The sequence below is a fragment of the Manis javanica genome, chromosome 3, assembly GCF_040802235.1.
Source record: "Manis javanica isolate MJ-LG chromosome 3, MJ_LKY, whole genome shotgun sequence".
Lineage (NCBI taxonomy): Eukaryota > Metazoa > Chordata > Mammalia > Pholidota > Manidae > Manis > Manis javanica.
In genome coordinates, this window is record NC_133158.1 from 159,914,483 (window position 1) to 159,937,732 (window position 23,250).

Consider the following 23,250-nt stretch of genomic DNA (forward strand, 5'->3'; position numbering starts at 1 on the left):
AATTAGTAGCTTCAACAGCCATTGATGATCAGTGCCTAGAGCTCTGGTCAGTTCACTAGGAACTGCAAAATGGTGATAATTTCAACAACACTCTTGCATTTATGGAATAGTTCTACATATTCTATGAATTCTTCCCCTCAATTATTAGCCCAGGAGAAGGCAGGTTAAGCTTCTTTCTTTCCAAGTTACCAGTTTTCGGAATAATTCCCCAATATTCTTCCAAAGGTATCAGAGTTGGCTTGTTTTGTTTTTGGTTGTTATCCTTTTAAATACCTAATTTACATATTTAATGTGTTTCAAACCATCTTCGTTATTATTCTTATTGATCATCAAATTACTCCATGTATATAGTCAGTGGTTTAAACCCATGCAGTTGATCTTCAGCTTTTGAGAAAACACCAGTGGTATTTTGAGAGCTTTTTTGCTTTGGTGATATTGAAGTATGACTGTGAAGTTTTTAGATGTGAAGTAATATTATGGTTTTGTTGGAAGAGAAAATGCCTAATGTGTACATCTGAATCAAATAATACTTAGTTTGCTCAAAACAAGCTATGGGCAAATGTTGGGGTATAGATGAAACAAGTTTGGCTACATGTTGCTAACTTTGAAATTAGAGCCATCATAGTTAAACTACTGTTTATTATATTCTCTTGTACACATCTGAGAAATTCTGTAATGAAGTACTATTTTTGAGTTCTTTCTTAAAAGTAAAGCTTAAAAAGTTACTAAAGAAAAACAGAAGGAAATATACACATCTTAAGTCCAGCTCCCATCCAACCAGAAAGTTTCTGAAAATTCTGTCAAAATAAATGCAAGAGGAAAAAACAACTTATCTACACAACCCCACTTTGTGATTGAAAAAAAATTGGGTATCTGAAGTTATGAGGCAGTCTGAAAAGTGTGATTCTTAAAGTATTCTTTATTAAGATCATTAAAAGTTGTAGAAACAACTTTATCTTATAAAGGCACAGGGAGACAGTTCTGATAAAATATTCAAATTAAACAGTAACTTACAGTACAAAAGACAATTTTAATGCACATACAAACCTCAAATGTCTGATTCAAAAATATTTTACTGCGTCTATTAATGGGCAATGATTAAAAATATAAATTGCTGCTGTATAATAAATATCTGATAGTGAACATCTTGATAGCAAAGTGAACAAAATATTTATTGCTTTTCACATACATATTTTTCCCTGTAATTTTTAATTCCTAATTCTTTTACTATCTTCTCAACATTTTCCAAAGATAAAAGAAATTCCACATCTCATTAGGGAAATGGTAGTTATAAAGGACTACCTCAAGCAGCCATCACTGCTGGCAGGTTTCTCACTTCCTGTTTTGTAATCACAATCACTCTTGCAAAAAGACAAATGTTTGCTAAGCCACAGAAAGACACTGTGACTGGCATTCTAAGGTTTGTAAATGAATACTTACCAATATAAATGGTGCTCTTTGAAAATGTGTATTTTATCTGAAGTTTTGAGTAAGAGGCAAATGTTTGACAAGTAATTTAACCACTCACCTCAGAAGTTTTCCGAAGTTGAAAAAGTCAGCTTAGTCAAACTTCCAGCACTTAAGACATTTCTTTGAGGGCTAGCTGATATATGTCATGTACTGATGTATAAAAATTGACACAATGTGATCTATTTATAATGGAGAAATCTGATCCTTCTCCTTCCAGTTTTTAAGCTGGGATTATTCTTACTGATTTCATTCTACTCTTTTTTTGTAGTAACCCAGTTAGATGGTACAAGTAGGATTTCCATTACAACAGTAAAATAACATGAAAGCATCAATACTAATTTAATCAACACTATTTCAACTTAAGAAACACCTACATTGAAGTATTTGATGACCATTGTAAAGTCACCTAACCACGTGTTGTGATCAGATGGTGTGTAGCAGGTACAAGCGTGCCTGGCACAGACCTGGTGCTCAATAAACAGTTGCTGAATGAACGAAAAAGCAAAGCAAAGCATGGCTTTAGTTGTGCATATTTAACCACTTTCTGATTTAGAGGAAGGTCAGTGTAGAACTAAATACAGCATACTACACCAAACTTTGCCATAATTTTAAACAGAAAAGTATCACCTATTAGTGATAATTTATACTGTAACTTTTTAAACAGCCTACAAATTTCATGTTTGTAATTTTATCCACATAAATTTGATGTTTGATGTCTAATAAATGGGTAAGGAAGACCACATTGGACAGACTGGCCAAACTGCTTTAGAGTAAGTATTCCTAGTCCATCAATACATAAAAAGTTATGGTGCCCATTTAAATTCAAATGATGACTATGTTAATTTTTTCAAAACTACCCATCAATAAAAGGTAGGATATGTTTTAACTTACATATGCTTAGAAGCAGTACTTTAACTTTTCAACATAAAAGAATAACTAGGAAGATCTGAATTTTATACTGAAAATTAAAATAGTGAGTGGGATAGTAAGAATAAGTAGATGATCAGTTTTAAAATCTAACCATGGGACTAAGCCTAATATTTCTTTGGCATATACATTACTACCTTGGATTAGTTAACATTTAAAAAATACTGGGTTTTTTTTCTTCAATCAAAATGAACTAAGGTGTAGACTGCTAGGTATATTCTTCTTAGAGCCTTTTAAAAGACAAAATGATATTCTGCAATATATGCCAAACTTCATGTTTAGTGTACATTTATAATTATTGGCATAGTGGGATATAACTGTTAAATACCCTTAAATGATCTCATGCAATGGTGAAACCACAGAAAATGGGGAGAAAAGTATTTACATAATAAAATATTCAGCTTTCTGGAAAAAAAAAAACACAGTACCTGTGTTACCCTAACAGTAAATGTGTACCGCATAGCACTGAATGAAAGCTAGTCCAAACTTAAACACCTGCAGTGACCTGAATGTGTACAATTTAAACAGAAAAACAGAAAAAAAAACTAAACATCAGAAGGAAAAAGTGGCCTATAAAACAGGCCAGTCTAACTTAACATTCAAAGTAAATGCAAGAGATTCACAAAATCATGATAATAATGCAAACTAAGTCAAGTACCAAGTACCCTTTGATACACAAGCCAATGTAACTATCAGACTCATTTCCAATAGCTTAATAATATTCATTAATCCACTCAGGCATTCGGGGGGGGGGGCGATGACAGCTCAAGTTTCCAAGTGTAAGAACAAACTTATTTGCAGAAGCATCATGTGATATTTGAAGTAATGTCTTATTTTGATGGATGTTAACCTAAGATCAGTGCAAGTTTATCATCCTCAGAACGTATTACTTCCGAATTTCATTTTTCCATGGTTTTTGGTGGTTTAGTTTTAGCCAGTGCTATTTAAATGGAGACAAGATAAGTTCACCGGAGACTACCTCACATTGTTACTTAATTGTGCTAGATATTCACGCAGCTCTTTTGCAGCCTGGAATCTGCCATAGCGCTTCTTTGGGTTGGCACACTCATCCAGCAAGGCCTCTAGTCGGCCATCTTTGGCAATTTCACTTGGTGGATCATGAAGGAGTCCTCCAGAAGTGCCACGCCAGGTGGCATGTCTGGATAAGAGGTTCTGACAAACAGCGTAATAATTGTGGTCCACAGTGGCACGAGCACAAAGAATTTCTTTTGAAAATGACAAGCAAGCCTCCTTATCACAGTCATCAAATTTGCTTTCATACCATACATCCCAATTTTCAGGTTTATCTGTGAAACATGGAAAAGCAGAAAGAGAAAAACACATTTAAAAAGAGTTCTCATTGCTTTCAAAAATATTAATTAACATAGTATTCTTAAAATTGTACTATAACTTTAAACATTTAAATACATTAATTTATACACAAACATTTATTTGGAGCCCACGAAGGGCAGGGAGAAGGCGGCTCAGACAAGGTCCCCAATATTGAAGGGTTCTGTCTAGGGGGAAACTTTCCACCATATAGAGAAGGTGCCACCATACAGAACTATGTATGACACATGCTACAGGAGTACAGAGAAACCAATACTTTTGCCTGGGGCTGTAGAGAAGGGTGTATAGAGCAGAACATATGATTTAGGTGTTAAAAGATAAGCAAGCCTGAAAAGAAATGAAGGAAAAACAGTATTTTAGCCCTAGGTATAGTATGTGCTAAGGCATGGACTTAAGGGATTGGTCCAGCTGGTTCAAGAAACAGGAAGTTTACTGTGCCCTAGTGTGAGACAGGTACCTGGGGAAGAGGTACAGTGAGTCTAGACATACAGGCTACACTTTGTGTGGTCATGCCATGATTTATTTTATGAAAGATAACTCTGTGCTAAAGACTGGAGAGACTTAGATGACAACTCTTAAAGGTCTACAAAAGAAAGTCAGATTGTAGAAACATTTGAGACAGAAATTAAGAGTAAGTGTATGTTTAACTTTAATGTTCTATTTGGATGACAAAGCAGACACTATTAAGAAAATAGTGTAAATATCTTATATATAGAGTAAAAAAGTAGCTATGAGGTATTCCAGTGGGAAACTAGAATATATGCATATTCCAGTTGCATCTACAGATGCAACTAGAAATAGACTTGAAACTTTTGACTGAAGTCAGAGATAAAGTCTCCATATTTAGAAATGATCAGCATACAAATGCTGGATGGAGCCAAGAGAATAGCTGAATTGTATTGGAAAACATGTTGAAAGCAAAGGGAAAAAAGAACAAAAGACTGAGAGCAGAACCTTGAAACTTAAGAGGTTGGCAGAGCAGAGGTTAATGAAAGAAACTCATTATTCAGCAAACACTTACTTGAATGCCTACTTTCATAGTTGGCAAATAGTAAACAAAACAGGTAATACATGGTTCCTGCCCTCACTGGCTTACAATCAAGTATGTGAAATAGACATTAAGCAAGTAAATAAACAAACATTATTTACCATAAATTGCATTAAACACTAAGAAGGAAACAACAGTTTCTAACAGTAGAAAGGTTTATGAAAGAACCAACCCTCCCTACCTTTAGATATAGTGGTCAGGTCTTCCTTAGAGATAACATTTAAGCTAAGGCTTGAAGGACAAGTAGCTAGCTAAATTTGGAGGAAAAATGAGGCATTTCAGGCAGAGGAAACTGCATACGGAAAAGCCCAAAAGCGTAAAGGTTCATTCAAGGAACCAAAAGGTGACTGACTGTCACTGGAGAATCAAGGGCAATACAGATGGATATCAAAAATGAAGCAGAACAGTGGCAAGTCAGGCAGCTTATGCCCCAGCAAGGAGTTGGAATTTTACTTATAAACAATGGGGAGTCGTTAAATAAGCAAGGGAGTGATGAGATCAGATTCGTGTTTTGAAAAAGGAACTATGTGAGTAGAAGGAAACCAAAGGAGGACAGAACTTCAGGAAGTTGTTATGAATCAGTCACTTCATGGATTTGCCAAGCAGGTAGTTGATAATAGCAATGAAGACAGAATTCTAAGTCAGGTTTTAATGAGTTGAAGAATGAAGAGAGGCTGAGGAAGGAGGGGTAGGCAGAGTAAGCAATACTTTGAAAAACAGTTGAAAAGCAAGGGAAAGAAGTAAAGTCTTATCCATACTTGTTTAACAGCTCCTTATTAAGGGGTAAGAGAAACTGGATTGTAGTGGGGGAGTGAAGAATTGAAGGAGATAACTGATGCAACAAGTTCTCAAAAAAGGATCCACTCTGTCTGGAAAAGAGGGATGAATATGCAGTGGTTTTACTAGTTTAGATGATAAAGGGAAACACACCAACGGAGTTACCACAGAAAAATCTCAATTTCCCTTAGGGGAAAAAAAGGTCTTTCATAAGTAAGAGTCAGAAAAGAAGGTAAATAAATAGATATGGCCTTTTGCAAAAGTGGCCATATATTCAGCCCTACAATGAGACATTTAAAAAATACTGTGCAAAGCTAAAGCAGCACTGGAGAAATGCTCACTGTATGAAATCCAAGAACACAGAAACTATGGTTACATTCATTCAAGGTCAGGAATTAGCTGGTATACAATTCTACATGTATTCCAGGAATGTCCACGTTAAAATAACAAAAAATTCTTTACAAACAATGGAAAATTTTAAGTTGAAGAAAGTTGAGCAAGTCTACTAAAAACCACTGAAACATAAACTTGAAAAGCATGTTGTAAACTGCTGCAACATTCACAAATATCTGATGAGATAAAGTGGGGAATGAAGCACTCCAACAGGGCAACCACTCCCTGCAGGAGAATCTACATGGCAAATCAATAAATAATCAGAAAGTAGTTTGGTGTGGAATCAGAACAAGGCATAGAAAAAAATCAAGTATTTAACAGAATCAAGCTAAAATCATGCCAAACTGAGTAACAACCTACGCACTGATGTAACATTCACTACATTCCCCAGGTGCCACAAATTTTTGGTTTTGTAGTCATCAAAAGATCCTCATATGCTAGCAGGGTAGAGTATTAAAAATATAAGACCCTTACCATGCAGCAACAACCATTCAGTTTCTTTTACTAAGTAGATTAATTATAGAACTACGGGCTTTGTCTCTAACACTTAAAAATTCCTGTGGCATTTAATTTTCAAAACACTTCATTCTGCCACCTAACCTGTCAAGAGTTTATCAATAAATGGACAGAAAAATTTTGTTGTAATCATGTCAAACCAAAGTTAAAGATCTGAAGTGCTAGTAATCATCTAAATAATTAAGAGAGAAAAAAAAAATCACTGCAGGAAACCTACAGAACATCAAGAGATCCCACAGAAAAGGCCTCCAGGAGAACAGGTCTCTCTGATAGTTTGTGATGATAAAAAAAACTTATGTTTAGACTCCTAAAACACAGAACACAGCAGACTGCATGAAAGAGACCATGTGTGTACACACACACACACACACACACACACACACACACACAGAGTATGGGTGTCCATTTAAACCCAAAGGGTATTTTAGTAAATATACAGAAACTGTGACTAAGAGTACAAGTATAATAGATCGGTATTTCTTTACTGATAGTGGTCAAATGAAACAAAGGAAATTTCAAGGTTGCCATTTAAGGGGAAAATTAAAGGTTTCATATAAATGAAAACACTATTTTGACACAACAAAAAATGTGTACAAAGACGCAAATCGAAAAGCTATATACTTACTTTGTCTAATTAACCTTTTGTCAGCAACCAAAACATTTTCAGCATCCACAATGATTACCTTCCCATCTCTAGGACCAACTGCAAAATTGTCAAAGCTGACGTCCAGGAGGTAGAGTGCAAATTCAAAGTCATTGTTTGTAAGCTGCTCTGCTATTTCCATTAACTGCCAAGCAAGGTCAACTCGTTTCTCCCATGGTGCATTGAAGTAACTCCACAGTTCTTCTCCAACATAATTTACAGCCACCATTCTTCCACAAGCTCCAAGATATTTTGCAAATGGCCAACCTTCATCAGATGGAAAACTCTACAAAAGAATTATCTTAACGTTACAAGAGATTCTGATGATGATGATGATCATAGATCTATCCCCAATCCTTTCAGTAGAGACTGCTACTAGGCACAAGCTTGGGTTTTGTTATATTCAACAGTTCTCAGAGATAAAACTTGATTTCTTTGCTAACTTGTGCAGTTATAATGGACCGAAGAACAAATCTTTAAACAGATAATTTTACATTATAAAGCTAAAATAGAATAAGTCTTGCTTATCAAAATCTCAGAACCAAAGTGATCAACATAACACATGACACCTTCCTTATTACCAAATCTAAAAGTATTTATGCTTTTCTTTATCTTTTTGACTTGTGTAAGTACAATCACCATCCTTTTTCTGTCACCTAATAGACAGCACTGCAAGTCTATTACCAAGCACTAGCCACTGTGCTATGTTGGCAATAAGAGTAAACTGAACAAAGTCTCTAAAATAAAAATCTCAGAAGAGAAACAGACAACAGACAAAAAATTATAATAGTTAGCTACTAAGAAACTCTTAGTTACTAGGCAGATTTTAAGGGAGCATTTAATAGAGGTCTTACCTAACACAGAAGCAGGGAGGGGTGGAGTTCAGAGAAGGATTCCTGGGAAGTGTCTTTAAACCTACAACCCAAAGATTGGTGAAGTGCAAGGCGATATTCTATCAATGCAACCTCCACTCCGGTCCCAAGTTAATCTTGTTTCCCCTTCCACCGGCACAGTATTTTCTGTTCACCTTTAGCCCAGCTTCAAACTTATTCATTCTCCTAATCTTACCAAGGCTTTCTAATGGATTTTATAACTTCTGGGAAGGTTAACATCCTAAAGCATAAGTCTTCCATGACCATGAACAAGTCATTTCCCACTTAAGTAAAATGATAGGGGATTATCTAAGGTACTTCCCAGTGCAAAATGAACACTAGAGCACAAAAGGATGGTAAGTAATGTTTTAAATTTCTTGGAAGATCACATGACCAGAGGAAGCTTGTTTTAAGAGCCAGTCCTTTACCCTAGCACATTTCCTTAAGCTGGAAAAAAAAAATTACGAGAAAATGATGTTTATACAAACACTGCAGGAGAAACAAAGTAAAATATTACAGAGTATAAATGAAGCCTACTTTTTTTGCTAAAAATGGGACAACCTACATACAAGCACCTGACACAAGGCTCTTGAATCCCTTAAGAAAATAAGTAATATTAATTTTACCCTGAGCTTTTTTAAAATGACAAAACTCAATACTATCCTTACATTAAAATTTCCATCAACTTTAAAATGATAACAATTTTTAGAACTAAACTACCCATAATTACTTTTTCATGTGTGCTTCCTTTTAACTCCATCAATGCACAATAACTGTACTTGTTCTTTATATAGGTAACTTTTTCCTTTTAAATTTTCATGTCAGCAGTTTTGTGATAAGACAGTAATTGTGCAAATTAAAAATTTAGATATGATGGTATGAATCTTTAAGCATACTAAATGAATTGATTCAATTTTAGTTTGGTGGACAATATCTACTGATTCTTTAGCAGTTAATTAGAGGAGAGCACATTTCTCTTATACCTGAGAATTTTTATGTCCTTTGAGAACTGGAAAAGTGACAAACTGTCTATATTCAATGTGGAGTGAAAAAACTGTTTCCTAAGCGCATGTTATTTTCAACTTTTTTCCTTTCAACTTAAAATACCTCCATAACCTTGAAAATTTATACAAAATGATTACAAAAGACTTAACTATTTCCCAGAAGTACTCATGTATAAAGTCCCTGACATAAAAACACTAAAAATAAGTGAATATGGGAAATTACAGTTTTGTCATGCAAAAAGCAAAACAAAAAACTATTCCGTACACTATTGGTATTATTACTCACATGCCATATTGTAGAAGAGATTACAAACATATCTTTGTGAGAATAAAATGGTCTTTGACAACAGGAGAAAAGGGAACCCTGCCAACATCTGCACATGTACAAATGCCTCCTTGTTTTTGGAGCCTTTCCAACTGGCAAATGACAGTCAAATATATACTTCATTACCCAAGTCCCTTACGGAAGAGGTAAAATATATGAACAAATGTCATACTGAGCAACTTTATATTCACATGATTTTTGACAATGTTAACTGAAATCTTGTTATGCCTCATTTTAAGAAGAGCACTATAATTCTTTCATATAGTTTGCTGCCTAATCTTATGTTAGAACTTTAATGAATTCATACCACTTGCTCATATGACCAGAATTTTTCATTGTTTCATCAAAATAGTTAGATTTCATTAATAAGAATTCTATTGAACAGACTGTAGTACAAAGAAAATGCCCAAGAGAAGCCAAAATATTTGTAATTTGTATTTAAAGTAATTGTGGTTTAGAACCAAATTACCATGGCCAAGGAGAATTTGAGACATTTAAAAATATTATGGCTTGGAAAAAAAATATGTATTATGGCTTGAACTTGTTAAATGTATCAAGTAATTTAAGAATACAAACTTCTTAAACTTCCTGATTACCAAACTCCTACAGTGCATAGAACACAATAGCTAGGATCAGAAATTCACTGCTGCAATCCACATTTAAAAATTTTAAACCAAATCTTAAAATATCAGATTTTCAAATTGCCTAGAACAAGCACATAGTTTTAAGTAATCTGAAATAAAATGTGCCTATTTTAGTGGATTATTTACAATAAAAAAATACATACAAATACTTTTCATTTGAAGGAAAGAGTCTTTAAACTTTGAATGGTTTAAATTCTAACTAGATTGAAGGTATTCCAATGAATTGTTAAGAGCTTCTCATTGGTCTTGAAAGTAAGTCCTAAAGTGTAATATGTAGTCTTTAAAACAAAATATTCTTTGAGTAACGGTAGTACAAAGGCACAAAATAGTTATAAAACCATGTATTTTTAAAAAATTAAATTGGTGACCACACAAAGAAAACCTCTATTGAGTATTACTACCCATGTAAAAATTGACAAAATGAAGTATTATACCAGACGTGGTTCATGATAAGATTTAAAGAATTATAAAATGTCTTCGTTGTTAATTTACAAACTAAGTAGTATTTTGAATATGAAACCTACGATAAATCACTGTATCTAAGTATCTTTTTTTTTTGTTGTTGTTAAGAGAAAAACAAGCTACTTCTTGGGTATTATAAAACTCAAACAAATTCACTAACAATAATTAAATGCTTTGACAATAGGTTAAAGACATCGTTTCAGAAATAAAACCTCTAAGTGGTAAACAAAACCAGTACGGTAATCTTTCATTTTTAAAGGAAATATAATGAAGGTGACATAAAATGTTCAAAATCAGTATTATAGTAAAGATTAGAAAATTAGATATTTTACATTCTTTGTGGTGTATTACATTTTATAAAATTTCTCTATGTAAAGGGCAATACGGTATATATAAGTGGAATAAAAATGGACTTGAAAAAACAAGGCTTAGCTTTTAAGGTCCACCTTTACCTCCACATCTCACTAGCTGTGTGACTGTGGCAAGGTCAGAACTTCTGAGAGCATTAGTCTCTTCCTCTGTATAACTGGGATAGTTGTACCACCACCTTCACCAGGGCAACCCAAGGAGTAAAGGAAAAGGGGATGAAATGTACATTTTAGATTTAATACTACTTTATGAAGAATTGCTTACCAAAACATTTTTATATTTCCTATTTAAATCTGCTAAATACAAAGTCCAGATATTCATGAAGAGAGGTGCTTATTTTCACATCTATTGAAAGGCATCCACAAATAACAGACACCTACAAATAAAGCCAAGAACCATTGGATTAGAAATACATTGTCACTGTCTTCTAGTAGTTTCTAATTTACAATGGAATATATAAATTATTTACTAAACTTTAAAAAGGTTCAATGCTATGAGGAATGTATAGGAAATCTGTAAGCACCGAAAATACAAAAAAAATTTAAATTTGGCAATATGTATAAACACAGCACCACAAAGTAAATTTGCTTTTCATTTATAATAGGTAAGCACCACAAAGTAAACTTTAAATTCTACTGATCAAAACCAAATGTCTTGATAGCTTATGTGATCAATAAAAAGGATGTGAAATGAAATCTAAGAACTCTAGAGTTGGAGGGTTACCTGAGTTGTAAATCTACAGCTGACCCTCTAGCAATATGGGTTTGAGCTGCACATGTCTATTTATATTCGGATTTTTTCAATAAATACGTTGAAAAATTTTCTGGAGATCTGCAATAATTTGAAAAAAATTTTCTTTTCTCCAGCTTACTTTATCATAAGAACACAGAATATAATAATATAACATATAAAATATATGTTAATCAACTTTTTGTTACCAGTAGGCTTCTGGTTAACAGTAGGCTCTAAGTAGTTAAGTATTGGATGAATCAAAACTTATACATAGATTTTCAACTGTGTGTGTGTGTGTGTGTGTGTGTGTGTGTGTGTGTGTGTGTGTGTGTGTGTGTGTGTGTGTAGGGGGCAGGTCAGCACCCCTAATTCCCATATTTTTCAAGGGTCAACTGTAGTTCAGTCTTACCGGTATAGTTTGTCTTGCCAGTATAGTTTAAATGATTTGCCTCAAGTTACAAGGGTAGTAAGAAGAAAGTCTGGCTAATACAGCCCCTCAATCAAATCTATCTCCCTGTTTCATAAGTTTTCAAATTCTGGAATGGTAACTTATACATATATTTCATTATGCAACAGCTCCAGGAGAGTCTAGGGCAGCACCCCACCAGAAAACATTATGCTGCAAAAATAATGTAAGGTTATTTATCCTAAGTGAAATTAAGCATGTAAGTGCATTTCCACGCTTTTAAAACAATTTGACAAAATCCTATTTTTCTACAGATTTTAGAATTTAGAACTGAAGTTAAGGGATTGTAGATTAACCCACATTTCATTGACTACTATAAGCAGGCAGAGTAAAAGGCAGTGGGTGTTACTGTAGAATGAAAATACAAATTTTTAATTAAAAAATCTTAAATCTATCCTAACTCCACCATGTAAACAGTTTTGTATAAACATAGCCCCTATTCTCAGAAGCTCTTTCAGCCTGAGTTGGGAGGATTGTTATTAAACACACATAGATAATAAATTATGGCATCTGCTACAAAATACAGAGTGTTGAGGAGGAAGAGCAGAGACCTCCTTTAGATTGCATGGTAAAGAGTAGCCTCTCTCAGATAAAGTGCTACTTAGGCTGAGATCTAAAGGATGACTATTAGACAGGCACACGTTAGAAGGCAGAAACTGTCTTCATAGAAGGGGGGAGGGGAGGGCTTAAGCAACCGCAGTGAAATGAATGAAGAGGAAATGGCTTGAGATAATGGAGTCTGGAGAGGGAGGTAGGGACCAATCATGATGGAACTTAGAAAATAAAACACAAACTCCTCAATCTAGTCTACATGCTGTGAAAGCAAACAAAATCCTTAACTTTCAGAAATATATTACATACTGGAATTAAAAAACAGCCTGTGCTATAAAACATTCTTCTAAAGAACAAGTTTTTATAGTATCAATCACAATTCCCTCTGATCAATAGTCACTGTCCTACCAGATTAATATGGTCATCTTGTTCTCTTGCATCAGAACACAGTCATGAGAAAAGGAGACATGGGATATGGGAGTAAAACTAATAGATTAAAACAAGGTCAACTCTAAAGCACCTACGTTCTATTACCTTTTTTCTCCTTGCATGACCAAAATGAGGGTTTGCATACTAAATTTAAAAGATAAAAATTCCTTCTGTACAAGAAATATAAAATATTTTATTTATTTATTACTTCACAATAGTCCATTAAAAGGAATGAAGACATATGTTACAAGACTTTTTTTAAAGGTGGAAATTCCTACTACAAAGAAAGTGGCTTGAAAAAAAAATCTATTAATCCAAACATACAATTAAAAATTTAAGTTTCAAAGTTATTTTAAAAGCCCGAATTTGAACAAAACCCCTTTGTAGTAACGCATGTTATAACAGCTGTTCATAGAGATTAGTCAGCTGTACTGGTGACAGACTAATGTGTTCAGCTTTGGGGACTGTCTGGAGGGGGGATTACTGGGATGATTTAATGGTTACCTAATTTTTACTAAAATTTCTCTAAGACTTTAGTTTCTTAATTTATACTGTCAAGTAGTAGTGACCAAAATCCATTGCAAATACTGTAGAATCTGAATAATCTCAAGATTTTCAAGTTGTAGGATATGTTCAACTTTATCTCATCAAATTATTTTTTGGATGCCATTTTCCACCCACCTAGAATTCCAACAATATTAAGCAATGCCTTGAAAATAGCAAGGTTATGTTATTTCACTGAATATCATGCCCAACACGTTTCTAAAACTGGAAACTAGCAATAGAAGACATCAACAGCAAAAAAATCTACTTAAGTTTAATACAAGTAAATCAGCTTTTAGAGTAAGTAGCTTAAGAAATGCTTCCTCCCACCAAAAAAAAAAAAAAAATCCCACTTGGCCACAAAGTTTAAATATGCATGAATTTACTAGTCTCATCTTACTTACCTACTCTCAAAATCAATGACTGTGATCCGCTTTTCTAAGTTGAAATATATACCTATGAACATTGTACTCAAACATATATTCCCAGTAAAACAAAATTTCAAAGAAAGAAAAAAGATATAAGCATCTTTTGGGTCCAATAACCTAAGAATGCCTTAATGTCAAGATGTGAATTCTTTTAAAAGTCTGCCAAGTACAATAGTCACTAACTTCCCTAGTTCATCTAAAATGCAAACTGAATTAACAGCCTTCAGAAAAATAGCAAAATATCCTTTAGTAGCACAGTATCCTTCTCTGTTAAATACCTGGTGTCTGGGTTTAGATTTATATTCTCACTGTTGCCTTAAACTCAATACAGTCAAAACAAACTCTTGGTTCTCCTACCCCAAAGCCATTCCTCTTTGGGCTTTCTCATCGTGAAGAATTGTCACCCAGTAGCTGCTCACACCAAAAATCCAGATATCCTTTATTTTTCTATTTCTCTAATACCTCTTAACCCATTAGCAAATCTTGCCAGCTATTTCTCTAAAATATTTTGGTTCAGACCAATTTTCATAACCTTCATGCAACCATTTTAATCTAAACCAAGCTCTCTAACCAGAAACTAGTGCAAAAGCCTTCCTGATTCCTAACCTTTATAATCCATTTTCCACAAACCAGACCCTCCTAAAAAAACACTTTTACTGTTTCCCACTGCTCTGAAAATAAGAGCCTAAACTCATTAGGCTATACTGGATATGGTCCTTGTCTGCCTCTATGGTCTTACACTGTACCATGCTCCCCTGCTCCCATGACTGATCCTGCTTTGGGGCCTCTGAATTTGCTGTGGCTCTCACCTTAAACACTCTGCCCTCAGGACTTGGCACCATTTAGACTTATTATTCACACCTCAGCTAAAATGTCACTCTTCCAGACCTAAAGTGTTATATCCCCAGTCCAATTTCTATCACAGAAATCTGCTTTGTTTTTATAAAATGTAAAATCTGGAATTACCTTATTCTTATTGTTTGCTGCCCACACCTAATGCCCCAGAAAGCAAAGGTTTCACAAACTGTGCCCTGGCCTGTCACATTTACTGTATCTCAAAGGCATATACATCCATTCCTGGAGCTACTGGCAAGCCACACAATTCTTGTCAGATCTCTTCATTTCAAAGTTAAAATTCCAAGTGAGCATTAGAGCGGCAAAATCTGAAGATGACCGTGAAGCATCATACTTACTTCAGGTAAGTATGATTGAGATTCTGTCAGTCTAAGAACGCTTATAAATAACCCAGACTTAACCTCTATTTTAAAAATTATCATTCATCAATGTACTAAATAAAATTATTAAACTATAATAATGATCTACAGAGAAAAATTAAATTATTTGCTTTATTAATGAATCCTTTTCTATTCATTGTACTTCATATGGGACAAATTGCTAATCCCACTTAACTGCTTTTCCAAAATATGATATGTGTATATGTAAAGGGAGTAACATTTGAATATCTGCCACAGGAAGAGTAAAATTTACATATTTCTAAGACAGATGTCAACATAATGTACTGGAGAACTTTTCAACTACTACAGCTGTCTAAAAATGGAATAAGCGGATTTGTAAAGTAATAATAAAAATTTCAGACTCTGAAACATTAAGCAATTTGCTCAATGCCATCGAAACACCTTTGTGGTAGTGTATACCAGAGAGGCAATCATGCACAAGTGACTGAACCATTTCATATAAAATGCCATCCCAATACTGTCCGTGCCTGCCACACCTCTCATCCCCCATCCCGTCTTTGGCCAAAACCCCACTTATCCTACAGAACTCAAGCCCTCTGTGAAATGTTCCCCGGTATCCACTCCAATGAAGATACACCCTGATATTGCTCCTTAAATGAGTCATCTGACAGAGTGCATGTTATCTTTTTCTGCAGAGCTTATTATGCCATACTGATTGTAATTAGTCATTTATATACATACTCCTGCACAGTAAACTACCTGTTACCTAAAAAGAGCTTTTCAATCCACATGCCTTGAACAAATAAAATTCAGTTCTTCTGACTGTTAAGTTCAGGGCTCTAAGTCCAAAGAGCTTCCAGATGTTTCATAGGTAACTTCCTATAAGTAATCTATATATCTAAAAAAGACATAGGAATTGGATAAAAGATCACATAATTTAAAACTTTCAGGGCCTAAGACCAGCATGAAGATCTGTCTTTACCTTACACTAACTATTTACAGTCTTAAGACATTACTTTACAATCATTTACTAAAGTTCACTATATGTGTGGAAAAATTCAGGGCTTATATCCTAAGGCCATATTAGTTTAATATTATACATAATGACTGAAATGTGATGAAAGAAAAATTGTTAGCATTCTGTGAAGAATCACCAGCTATGACAGAAATACAGGAAGTAGGCCAGAGACCCTAAGCCAAAAAACAAAATAGAATAAAACCAGTTTGACGATCAAGTGATAAACTGACCACCCATGTCTAGAAAGCAAGCTTTCTATTCCCCACCAACACGAACGAGGAATATGTGCAGACCCACTTAACAGAAATATGAAAAAAATAGTTGAAAGATTAGACAAAATTACAAGAAGGACCATTAGAATTAATAATGGTCAGAAGATACAGATAAACACAAAAAAAAGCCAGGGGAAAAAAATGATTTTGCTCTACTGATCTTGAAGAGGTGCTTTCCTAAGGGTGATGATCAGTTTCTGTGTTTTTTCTAAAATAGTCTGATTTTGGGACCTGAGGTACATAAGAATTATTTCATTACTTTTGTCTCCTTTTTCATGAAGGATGTTCAAGCGTCAAAAATGTCAATGAAACCTCTGATAAAAAACCAGGAAAAAAAATCCTCTAGATAAAAAAATTTTAAAAACCCTTATGAATTTATTAGATAAAAAATACTCTACTCAATACTCTACAATACCTCATCAGAATCACCTCTAAAGACTGAATCTGCTTAGCTCGTTACTAAAGCAACAGCCAGTAGGACTGAAATAGGTGGCTCCCTACGATATTGCCTGAAAAGAAACTCCTGAGAAAAAGTCTGGAACATCCTTTCTGGATGCTACTGTCCCACAAGACCCTTGGCTACCTTTAGCTCCATCATTTTTTCCTTAAAGGCAGTCTCTGGTTTTGTTTTGTTTTATTACGATTTCATGTAAAATTTAGGGACACGAAGACAAGTTTGAAACAGGGTTGTCTATCCTGGTGGCCTCCAACCCATATAGGAACCAAGTCCTAAAACCACCATTTTAAAAAATCCACCAAATAAAGTCAAGCTCAGAACAGAAGTAGAAAAACAATGATTTTTCAAGTGAAACTAAAAGTATGGTTGATAATCCAGATCAGAACTATTTTTAAGGTAACCCATATCCCTAACAAGTTTCAAAACAGCTGAGCAAACGCACTAGATGGTTACTTTTACCTTATTTAATGTCTGACACTTTAAAGTCTAACATTGAGTGCTCATTATACATCAGGCACCATATAAGTTTAGAATGTGTTATGTCATTTATAAGAACTGAAATGAAAACTTAAAACCCATAGCTTAATTACATTATTACTGTGAAAATTAAGGAAATCCTATTCAAACTATGATTCAGAAAATTTAAGACTAATATTAAGTCCTACAAATATAATAGTAAAACAAATTCCCAGCTTCTCCATCCTAGGAAAACCAAGAGCTTTCTTTCTTTCTATAAACAAGACCATCTTCACTATTTCCAGGTTATAAATTTAGGTTTTAGGAAATTCAGAGAGCATTCTCTCTCTCTCTCTCTCTTTCCCTCTCCCCCTCCCTCTCCCCCTCTCCCTCCTCCCCCCCACCCCCCACACTTCTACAAATTCAAGAATAAGTACAGTACAGATACTGGTAGAAAATCTACCAATAAAATAACAGACATTTTATACTTGAACATCTCAATTTCTGAATACTCCAAGAATGTTATTACTCAATATAAATCAACAAAGTCTCTCTATAAATTTTTTTTCATAGGATTACGGCATACTTATACATTTCTTAAAGTAAAAAATGTGAAGAGGGAAAGATGGTATCACAGTAGAAGATAAATAACATTATCATATTACTTCATGTTTATACATTTTTTAGAAGATTAATAATTATATGGCAGAACAACTTCTCTTAGAGCTAAACAGGCAGCTAAAAACTAGTAAAACTATCCAACAATGGAAAGAGAATTATACTTTCATACCACCTCATACTGGGAAATCTGTATTATTATGTAGCCTTACATAATAAGATATATGCATAATATACCTTACAGACATTTAATACCTTTAATATATCCTTCCAAGGCAAAATTAAATTTCAATTTGTTATTGTTTCTTAAAATCAGAAGAGGCAAGTGTAATGGGTTAAATTCATATATATTTTTTAGTTCTTTCTTTGGTACCTTTTCAAGGAGATTTTTATTTTGGAACCATGTTTAGCACGTTAGGACTTTTGTTAATACTAGTTTGCTGAAGTCAGATTTTTTTCCAAAGTACTAAATTTACACAATCTAAGAAAAATCTAGTTTGTCACCAAACGTTCAAAAATTCAATAAGTAGCTCCCTCTCCTGGAAAAAAAAAAAAAAGCTGAGCTTCTGTTTAAGCTGTAAACCACACACACGTACCCTTAATATTTTTTTTAAATACATGATCTAAAAACTATATATGAATAGAGAGCCAAATTTGAGCGAGTTTTTCTACCTATTAATATCCCAACACTACCATAAACAGCTATTAATTTTTATACAAACCTCTTTAAATACTAATACTGTACATATTTATCTAGCTAAAAACTAATGAATATGATTTGACTTTGTGTGTAACAATCTATCTGATCACAGAATTTTGAAATTCCTTTAAGTTTCATACTATCATCAAACCTCAATTATACTGTTCATACTTAAGTTTTTATCAGAAATGAAAAGGTTCTATAAAAAAGTAACAGCTCTATGAAGATATCTTATTGAAAAATAAGATTTTTTACTTTACTTGCTTGTCCATCAGGTAAAAAACAAACATACCAACATGACTGAGTAGTCTACTAAAGACTACAGATTTTTATTTCACACAGCAAGTAATTAGCTATAGAACTGGCTGGGTTGCCTAAATTAAAAATGTCACTTACAAAGGTCATAATCAACAAACATACTATTTCCTCACATACCAAAAACACTTATACTGTAACCCATCTATCCAACCACTCAGAGCAACTGTGTCACTAACTTTAAACTACAAGAAAATAGTGTAATTTTTTTGAGTTGTTTATCACGAGATGAAAATAGAGGAATAGTTAAATTTGAGAGAGGAGTTAATCAGAAAACAAGATACAAGAATGCTTGACTATCTCAACTACAAAGTACACTGAAACTGCCAAGACAACTTCAAACTTCAAAAAAATATACAAGTTTCCTAAATAAAACAGATATTACCTTAGCGCTAATCATATGCCATGATGTTTATAAAGAAGTTGATACACCCTACTAGTATAAATGCAGACAATGGGTATTACTACTAAGATAGCTCCTTACTAAATTTTTGGGTCCCAGAGAATTTGACAGACTTTGTACTCAGCAAACTACTGCTAAAGCTTTCTCCAGAGACCAACTGTGCTAATAAACATCTATTTCTCAAAGAGAAAAGCAAGCTTAAATTTAAAAAAAGCTTCAAGTCAAATGTACATATTGTAAATATGCACATTAGAGTAGTCTACTAAATTAAAAATTAAGCTTTAGAGGCTAACTAGTTTTGAAACTACTGCATCATTTTTTCGATGGAAGTTTAGTTTTACATAACCATTCACTGTTAAACAGCAGTGAATGGTTATGTAAATATAATTAATACTTTAAATTTGACCCATTATACCTTAAAATTTACTAAGACCCACACTAAACATTTGTTTGAGGCAAAATACTTTGTGTTAAGATTACCTGGCTAAACTAATTAAACGACGCTGGTTTCTCTTAGCTATGCTGGGCAGCGGAGAACTCGAGAAAAAGAAAGTGGTATAAATGAACACAGCATATTCTTACTCATGCACTTACTTTTAAATTTAAAAACACAACAACCCTGTACAAACCCCCCAGCCATCAGTGACATTCTTAGCAGCGCAAAAAGGGCGTGAAGTATTCCAAAATTACTTTTGAATAATTTTAAGTCATATTTTTTCTCCTTGTATTTGAAATACAGCAAAACTGGGATGGTAAAGGGGCAACGTAACTTTCCCTGCGGTTATCGGGAGGGATCACAATCCCACAACTGTAACCACTATCCAAGACACCGCACTAAAGCCGGGTGGGAATGTGTAGAAAACTCAGTAACTGCTCCAAAGATAAACACAGGAGGGCGGTATATATATATTTTTTTTTTGATTAGTAAAAGAGATCCCTACCTACTGCCCAAAAGGCACCTTTGTTTTCAAAATAAAGTCACAGAAGAGCCAATAGCTCAGCTATACGGAAGAATCTCCTTCCCCTGTTTCTCGCCCCGGCCTAACATTTCATCTCCTCCCAGCAGCCAAATTACCCGATGAATAGGGCAGGTCACAGGATCAGGATGAAAATGTCCGTCTTGGCCTTAAACCCTCCCAGCCCCAACTCCAGTTACGCCTTACTTCTCCCTCCTGATACACCCAAAACCGGGTTCACGGATTAATACCACCTCTGACCAAAACCGGGTTCACGGATTAATACCACCTCTGACCACAGTCCCTATTCTGACCTCATCTTCCCCAGCTTGCCCCCAGATAGCTGCCCCCAATGGTTTACCAGGTAAATTAAAGAATAAAACACTTTGGGGCCAAAGTTAGGCCAGCCACGCGGGTTACAACAGGGGAGCGCAAACGCAGTATAAAACCACCTAAGAACTAAGGTCCAAGGACTTGTGAACAGACTGCAGCTTGGAAGCCAGCACAGGCGGATAAAAGAAAGGCAGGGTGGAGAGTGAAACTCGCTGGAGAGACATTTTGGGCGTACAAGACGCGCTCCCTCTGGCGTTGAAGGATCCGCAGTCAAACCAGAGATGCGCCCGGGTCTATGTGACAAGACCGGACTCTCCACCAGCTGGGTCGCCCTTTGCGATCTGGCATAGCGCCCACGGGGCCCCCAGCGCGTTCCCCTTCCCAAACCTGCGGCCTGACCCAGCCGGGCCGGGTCCAAACTGGGCAAGGAGCGCCGGTGGAGCCGGTTCTATCGACTGCCGTTCCTCGAGCTGCTCCTCCCGGCAGGACGCCCCCGGCCCGGGCTCCGCGCCTACCTGTAGCACCAGCGGCTCGGGGTTGAAGGCCAGGGTCAGCAGCAGCTGCATGCGCTCCGAGTCCTTGAGGTTGCGAAGCAGGAAGCTGCCCGAGTCCTTGGTCTCAGCATAGCGGCGCACCAGGCGGTCGAGCAGGCGCTGCGAGGGGCAGTGCACCAGGTCCGACCAGCCCTCCACCGCCTCGGGCGTGAGCAGCCGCACGTCGCCGTTGAGGCGCGCGAACTCGGTGCGGGGCATGGCCTGGAGCAGGTCGCAGCGGGGCCGGCCGGTGGCCCGCTTGCAGATGCTCTGGTCGAGCTGCGCCAGCTCGCGCTGCGAGCCGAGGCGCTTGAGCACCACTCGGCGGCGGCCGCCCTCGCGGGGCTCGCCGTACTGCGCGAAGTAGACGTTCTTCACGTTGAGGAAGTCCAGCAGGCGCAAGCGGCCCCACGCCTCGAACACCACCTGTCCGTTGAGGAAGCGGCGGCACCAGCTCGTGCCGAAGCACGCCGGGCACTTATTGAGCTGCAGGAAGCGCCGGTCGGCCAGCTCGTTGCGCTGCCAGGAAGCCAGCAGCGACGGCGAGTGCAGCACCATCAGCACCAACAGGCTGCCCAGCGCCGCCAGCTTCAGCGAGCGGGACAGGCGGCCCAGCTTCGGGGGCACCAGGCGCCACATCCCGCCCGCCGCCCGTCCACGCGCCCGGAGGGCGAGGGCACCCCCGGGGCGCCCCCGCCGCGCCGAAGCCCGGAGCGACCGCAGGGGCCCACAGGCTCGAGGACGCGGGCCGGGCGGGAGGCGGAGTGGGTGTGTGAGCGAGAAAGAGACGGGGAGCGGGAAGGAGCCGCGCAGAGCGGCTGCGACTTCTCCCACTCACTAGTCTCCACAACTCTCGGGCTCCCTCCTCCGAGCTCCCGCCGTCCGACTCCGCGGCGCCTCCTCCCAGCCAGCCAAGTTATAGAGCGGCGGGAGGCGGAGGCTGCGCGGGGACCCGACCGCCGCGCGCCAGCATTCGCGCGCGCGCACGCGCACTGCCCGTGTGGCCGCCTGCGGGGCGAGCGGGTTCTCGGGGAGAGAAGGAGGGACTCACGGAAGGGGAAGAGGAGCTGGAATGTCTCACACCGAAAAGTAGCAACAGTGTAGGAAGGCGGGGAGGACGAAGCGCCCGCGCGTCCCTGACGCCGCACCCAGTTCCTACGCGCTGGCTCTCCTGAGACGGAGGGGGCAGGGGGGCGGGGCTGGCTGGCGGAGCGAGCGCGTCGCGCCCCTTCCGGAAAGCGTAAGCGCGGGCTCGCGGGGGCGGCTCCGTGGGGGCGGAGCTCGAGCTTCTGGACGGGATGAACTCTCGAGATCTGATAGTGAAGTGATTTGTAGTAATAATCTTTTACGATTGCTGAGTTACTGGGGCCTGTCTTGTGCCGCTGTGAAATTGGTCCTGCAAGGGTTTGAAGAAATTGCCAGAGCCTTTGACAACCCCCTCCAACGGCGAGCGCGGGGCGGAGGCAGAGTGGGCGGGGTGGCGGGCTCTGGGAGCCTTATATGGGCGGGGCGCGGTAAGGCTCGCTCGGCGGTTCTCGCGTCCCGCCGGGTCCGCCCGCCTCCGGGGTGGGGGCGGAGCTGCGGAGGAAACGTGGGAGAAGCGTGAGTTGTGTAGAGGTCGGCTCTGTGGTGTGTATCTGGAGGCAACAAATTTTCATGAGTGGACAGGGAAAAAAAACGAAACCCCCAAGACACTGTGTTAAAGGGAAAGTAAGATGAGGAGGGAACCGACGCAGCCTGGTGTCTCTCGGGGTTGCTCTTACTGCTGCGAAGAGTTGGGAATGAGCAGTTGGCAGGTTTACCTTGTTCCCGCCTGCTTCCCAGCCCGGCCCTTAAGCCGTTTCCTTGACTGGGCTGCGCGGCTTTCCTGGCGCGGCCCCCGAGGGCCCCGGGGGAGCAGGCGGACTCCCCAGGCCCTCCCCTTAGGGCTCCCCAGCCTCGGCGCGCTGCTGTGGCGGTGGGCTAGGGGCCCCGGGCCTCACCGTGCTGCGCACCGGCACGTTGGCTCAGATTCACGCCACCACTGAAAATAACTCGGAAATG

The 23,250-nt window shown here is 37.8% G+C and overlaps 1 protein-coding gene across 2 annotated transcripts; it reads right to left on the reverse strand.

The window, feature by feature from the left end:
* Positions 1–899: 899 nt before the first annotated feature.
* DIPK2A (divergent protein kinase domain 2A) lies at positions 900–22,397 on the reverse strand. 2 transcript variants are annotated; one of them, XM_037006123.2, is made up of 3 exons: positions 22,259–22,397; positions 7,107–7,410; positions 900–3,704 (listed from the first exon to the last, which is right to left on the reverse strand). In XM_037006123.2, the coding sequence occupies exons 2-3, from the start codon at positions 7,351–7,353 to the stop codon at positions 3,373–3,375; spliced, it is 579 nt and encodes a 192-aa protein (XP_036862018.1). In that variant the 5' UTR covers positions 7,354–7,410; positions 22,259–22,397; the 3' UTR covers positions 900–3,372. The 2 variants fall into 2 exon arrangements, with proteins under 2 accessions (XP_036862018.1, XP_017504548.1); XM_017649059.3 differs by lacking the exon at positions 22,259–22,397 and adding an exon at positions 21,190–22,082.
* Positions 22,398–23,250: the final 853 nt, after the last annotated feature.

Bases quoted from the DNA above. Each gene is read 5' to 3' on its own strand.
- DIPK2A (XM_017649059.3), bottom strand. From the start codon at position 21,846: ATGTGGCGCCTGGTGCCCCCGAAGCTGGGCCGCCTGTCCCGCTCGCTG. The intron at 7,411-21,189 runs GTAGGCGCGGAG...ATTCTTTTGTAG, and splicing joins CCGAGCCGCTGGTGCTACAG to AGTTTTCCATCTGATGAAGG. The intron at 3,705-7,106 runs GTAAGTATATAG...CATGTTTCACAG, and splicing joins CAAAAGGTTAATTAGACAAA to ATAAACCTGAAAATTGGGAT.